The sequence below is a fragment of the Hordeum vulgare genome, chromosome 5H (genome assembly GCF_904849725.1).
Source record: "Hordeum vulgare subsp. vulgare chromosome 5H, MorexV3_pseudomolecules_assembly, whole genome shotgun sequence".
In the NCBI taxonomy this organism is placed as follows: domain Eukaryota; kingdom Viridiplantae; phylum Streptophyta; class Magnoliopsida; order Poales; family Poaceae; genus Hordeum; species Hordeum vulgare.
The window spans coordinates 475,145,319-475,150,698 of NC_058522.1; the positions used below are offsets into that span (position 1 = coordinate 475,145,319).

The following is a 5,380-nucleotide window of genomic DNA, read 5'->3' on the forward strand; positions in this document are numbered from 1 at the left end:
CGATGATCTCTTGATTTTTTTCTGGGATTTTAGGGAATATATAGGCGTAAAACGTAGGGCAGAGGAGGTCCAGGGGGCCCACAATCCTGGGAGGCCCGGCCTCCCCCCTGGCTGGGGCTAGGGGGCTTGTGGGGTCCCTGAGGACCCCCTGCCTTGGTTCTCAAGTCTCCCGATCTTCTTCTGTTTCGAAAAAAACCTTTTTGGGGATTTTATTCCGTTTGGACTCCGTTTCAAATCTTCCTCTGAAAAGGGTCAAAAACACGGAAAAAACAGGAACTCGCACTTGGCACTGAGTTAATAAGTTAGTCTCAAAAAAAAATATAAAAGGCATACAAAACATCCAAAGTTTGACAAGATAATAACATGAAACAATCAAAAATTGTAGATACATTGGAGATGTATCACCCCCCGGCCCACGAATGGGTATATTCCTTTCCCGTCATCTCACTTCCATCCCTAAATCACCAAATCAAGGGAAAAATCCTCTTTTCTGTCGTCGGCACCGACGATGGAGGATCGAGCTCTTCCTCCGTCAATGGCAAGCAAGCACCGCTCTGCTGCGTCCCCACCCGAAGGGTGTCAAGAATAATGGGTGACTTATCGAGGGTGTCAAGAATCAAGAAAGGCGACAAGACAAGTGACTTTGGCTTACTATTTATCTTGTCATATTGTCATCATCTTTTGTGAAATTTGTATGAATTGTTGTGAAATTTGTATGAACTAGTAATTTGATTGAATCGATGAAGTAATCTTTGTTGTCTAGATGATGATTTATATTTGTAGAATTCATATGCTATTTGATGGTGATCTAGTGTTTTTTTCTTTCCGTCCGAATGTTCTGTTTTCCTACACTGAAATTTCACACATTTTTCGACAAAGAAGGGTTTCCCCGCTTTATATATAAAACAACCATCACCGAACAAACCGAATCAGCCGATACAAACATACACACACACACATCACACCACACACACCGTAGGCTGATACAAGGACGCTGAAAACAGCAACACCACCCCAACAAACTCGAAGCAAACATGAGATGAAACACTAAGCACAACTACTAAGTCGTCGGGGCCCTGAAGGTGGGAGAACCAGCACGAAGAGGAGAAGTCGTGTATGACGAACAATGGGCTCCAAAGCGGCAACTTCAACAAGGAATGCCATCACACAATCCGAGGATTAGGGTTTTCCCCGGAGCACCATGGCGACAGATGAGATGCCGCGACGGTGCCTTCCAGAAGGGGGCCGACACAAGAACGCCGCCACCACAGGCCTGTCAAGACGGATTGGGTTTTCACCCCGACCAACACTCACCGTCACCGGGTTGTGTTACGGACAATCGCAACGCCGCCATTGAACGACACACCCCGGTCAACATGCCGCCCACACGGCAATGGTGACCGGACAACCCGCAAGCCGCGTGCTCCGCCCATGAGCTTTCCGACTTCCACCAACCGAGCCGCCGCCACGGCATCCGAGCCCCTCCCTCATCGAGGGGTACACCAAACCGGCGCAGCCGGACGGAATGGAGCAGAAGACCCTTCCATCCCAAAGTCGACACCTTGGGAGGGTTGATGGCCTCGACGGCCAGATCTGGGCCAGGGGACCTCCGGCAGTCACCGACAGCAGCCGCCAGATGCCACGGAGGGGGCACTCTGCCACCCTCCAAGGTCCCCTACCACCTCCTGCAGGCCTCACACGCACCCACGCCGCGCCATGGAGCCACCCAAGCCGGACACGTCCGTACCTGAAACCGCAGAAGAGGCAGGGAGCTCACCCCAAGTCCATCCCAGACGAACCGCCACCGGAGCATGTCCCGCCGTCGCCGCGGGAAGACCAGGCCGACCACGAGGTTGTAGCTACGCTGCTGCAAGCCCCACCACACCGAGCCCTGGATGGGCCTCGGCCGCCAACCCGCGATGCCCGCCTTCGCCATGGACCAGATCCGGGAGGATCTGGCCGTAGGCGCGTCGGCCCACCACCACCAGATCTGGACTTGTCGTGGCCGCTGCGCTGCAGATGCATGCCCAGCCGCCGTCGCGACGGCACCAGACGTCCTCGTCTCCACCCTGGAGTTGCGCCGTCGCGCTGCTGGCCCTGCCGTAGGCCAGCGCCCCCAGACGAGCGGCCGCCCTGGGCCGGCCGTGGATCCCAAGAGGAGGGGAAAAAGGAGGCCCCGCCGCCGCCCTTGCCGGCTGGGCTTTGCCCGGCGGCACCATGGGGCGGCGGTGAGGGAGGGGGGCTGCGGGAGGAGAAGAGTAGAGGTGGGGGCTAGGGTTCCCCCGGGCGCTCGTGGGAGCGCCGCGGGAGGGTGGTGAGCTGCATTCTGCAGTTGATGGGGTCATATTTGTTGTGATTTCACATATTTTTAGGCCAGTATTCAGTCAATTTTAAGGACAAATTCAAATCACAATTTCGGTCATTTGGTTGAATTGAAAGCTGAAATCACTGATTCGGCACCGGCTGAAATTTTTTGCCAACTGAAATTTGTTTCCATGGTTGTGACCCTACTAGCTGCATGCGTTCATGTCTTGGCATGCCGGCATGGGCATGTTTCTATTACATGATTTGCATCAAATTTACATTCAGTCTCGTAGTTACGTCATGTTTTACTGAAGTTGTTCAATGTACAGTGTCACACTCGGATGGAAACCTGTGTCTCCAAGAGTCATCTCCAGCTGCTGATGCCCGTAGGTTTTCCTTGGGTAGCTCCTTACAAGTTGATACTTTCCTAAGCCAGGTATGCCCAAGGAATGAACATACTTGTAGATCTCCCTTATCGTGTCCGTGTGACGGAAGCTCTGCTGCCTTCTCTCGCCGTTGGGAAATCTTATCATTATCTGCACAAAAAACGGTCAAATATTGTTCAATGGCCCGTGCCGTCTACAAATCTACTAGATGGGTGCCTCTGATATTATCTTGCATAAATAAATGCAGTGTCCAGTAAACTTTTATGCATAACTTGCAACACTTTCTATGTAGGCATCGCTACTGAATCTGAAACTCCCCTGTTCATGAGTTTTGATATCATCTTCTTGTTGCTATCAATATATGGCGTGAGTGTACCCGAGAACTCGTTTAGGTTTTCCATACCTTGGTGTTTGCTTCCGTTCTCGGTGAAGGCGCAGTTTGCTTATGCGCAGGTGCTCTGTTCTGGGCTGTCCTGGTAGTTTCTCTACCTGCTTGGCCACGAATTTTTGGGCTTGGCTTCGGCTTTGGGGTTCCCTCCTGAGGACTTCTCGTGTGCCTTTCTTTTTCCTGCACTGACACAGCTAAATGAGACATCTGAGTCTGAGCAGGAGATGTACTACTACATTTGTACAGCACTACTGAAGGAAATTTGATCTTGGACCTGGTCCTTCCGAAGCGACTCGAGGTAAGCTGCGTCCTGCTCTTGTCGCAGCCGTAGTGCCGATCTCCTCCTCTCTTCCTCCTCAGCCCTAGAGGCTCTGAATGCCGCGGGTTGATCGTCGTCCACTGAGGCTCGAAAAGCCGCGCGTTGCTCATCGATGGTCCTCTGCAACATCTCCACGAGCTCCGACGGCGTGACCGGTCCTTCTACCTGCGAGGAGACAAGTCATGTTGTAGTTCTTGATGAAAAGATGAGGAATTTTGGTGCTGAAGTTTTTCTGAAACTGAAATAAAGAACCATGGAATTAGGTGCAAGTCAATTCTGGTGCTGAAATTTTTCAGAAACTGAAATGTTTCGGTGATTTCGGTTTGCATTTCGGCCAAAGGACCGTAATATTTACTTGAATTCAATTAAATATTTGAAATTTAAAAATAAAAATAAAATTCATGCGTACTACTAAAATTGCCGAAATATTTTGGTCGAAATGTAAATATTTCAGTGTTTGCTTAAATTAACAAAATTCAGTGAACTTCATCGAAATCTCACTGAAATATGATGAAACGCCAAACCCCATATGTTTCTTGATACTGTGAACTCAATACTATCGGCTTCGTAGTTCGTACCCGTTGGAGGACTGTGATGCTTTCGCCGGACACCGGGGCGACGACGGCGCAGAAGGGGAAGCTTCCGGGCTGCAGTGAGGCGGCCATGCCGGACCCTTCCCCTCTGCCGGTGACGGCGCCCCAGGACACGAAGTTGGCGTCGAGGAACTCCACCACCACGTCCGAGCAGAGCGTGCCCCGGCAGAAGGGATCAGTGTACGGATGGCCCGGCTCGTGGAGGTACAAGAAGACGTGCTTGCCCTCCCGCCGGGCGATCGCCAGGACCTCGCTGAGCCGGCACCCGTAGAAGAACGGGTGGCGGTCGCCGTACTGCTGCTCGAACGCGCTGAAGAAGAACAGCTCCTCCGGCACGAACGGCGGAGGAGGAGGCCCCGGGGGTGGCGGCTGATGCTGCTGGTGCACCTGGACGCTCCGCGGGCGGCTGCTCCTGGGAGCCCGACGGGCTATCGACCTTGCCAGCCCTTCCATGATGCTGGACGGGAGCCTCGCGAGGTTCCTGGCGAAGCCGCTGCGGGTGTTCCGCGAGCTCCCGCCCGCGCCATCCCTCGCTGAGCTTGACGACATGCTTACATCACATGCTACAGCCAGCTATGCCACCCCTCCGGCTACAACTGAAGATTGTTCAGGAAGCTGAAGAGTGCCGCGTCTCCTCTCCACTGTGTGCATTTTGCTCTCGCCAATTATAAAGCGGCTGCATGCGCTCGGATTAAGAAAATGATAATATGCTTTGCTTTGTTAAAGAAGGGAAATAAAGGAGTCTGGTAGCACATTTGGTTTGCTTTGTGCTTTGTCTCATGCGCTTTGAAGCAAAGGACATCGGATTCTTCACAGGTGTGTCGAGAACTCGAGATGCTTTAGAGCACCAGTGAGAGGTTTGAGAAGTGTAGGACAAGCTAGCTGCAATGCCTCCGTACACAAGCCCGAGAAACATTTCTAAGGCCATTTTATTTTCTAACCTATCCCTGTGTCTGATGGAAGCGTTCCTACTCCTCCATGAGGAGCCGCGTTGGGTATATATTGATGGGAGGCAGGAAAGGCCCCTGCCGTGGCTTATAAGAATTCCACAGATGGTGGAGTCGGTAGGATATGGAGTTGGTTAGAGATAGAGATAGATACAAGTAGTTGAGATTACAAACAACATATCTGTAAGTCTAATATATCTCTAAGTCTAACACCCTCCCTTAATCTCAACTATCCTACATTAAGATTCTTCTTGAATTCTTCAAATGGTTTGAATGGCAAGGCTTTCGTAAATCCATCTGTAACTTGATCTCTGGAAGGAATGAAGTGTATGTCTAACTTCTTTTCTGCAACCCTTTCTCTCACAAAGTGAAAGTCAATTTCTATGTGCTTTGTTCTGTCATGAAATACTGGATTTGCAGAGAGATATGTGGCTCCTAGATTA

General features: G+C 51.3%; 1 protein-coding gene across 1 annotated transcript; it reads right to left on the reverse strand.

The window, feature by feature from the left end:
* Positions 1 to 2,452: 2,452 nt before the first annotated feature.
* Positions 2,453 to 4,653, reverse strand: LOC123396053 (plant UBX domain-containing protein 10-like). The gene is made up of 4 exons (XM_045091085.1): positions 3,976 to 4,653; positions 3,353 to 3,562; positions 3,094 to 3,258; positions 2,453 to 2,840 (listed from the first exon to the last, which is right to left on the reverse strand). The coding sequence occupies exons 1-4, from the start codon at positions 4,537 to 4,539 to the stop codon at positions 2,610 to 2,612; spliced, it is 1,170 nt and encodes a 389-aa protein (XP_044947020.1). The 5' UTR covers positions 4,540 to 4,653; the 3' UTR covers positions 2,453 to 2,609.
* Between the last annotated feature and the right edge of the window lie 727 nt (positions 4,654 to 5,380).

Coding starts and splice junctions, on each gene's coding strand:
- LOC123396053 (XM_045091085.1), bottom strand. CDS start 4,539: ATGTCGTCAAGCTCAGCGAGGGATGGCGCGGGCGGGAGCTCGCGGAAC. Junction 3,259..3,352: donor AGTCGCTTCGGAAGGACCAG/GTCCAAGATCAA, acceptor GTGTCAGTGCAG/GAAAAAGAAAGGCACACGAG. Junction 2,841..3,093: donor GAACGGAAGCAAACACCAAG/GTATGGAAAACC, acceptor TTTTTTGTGCAG/ATAATGATAAGATTTCCCAA.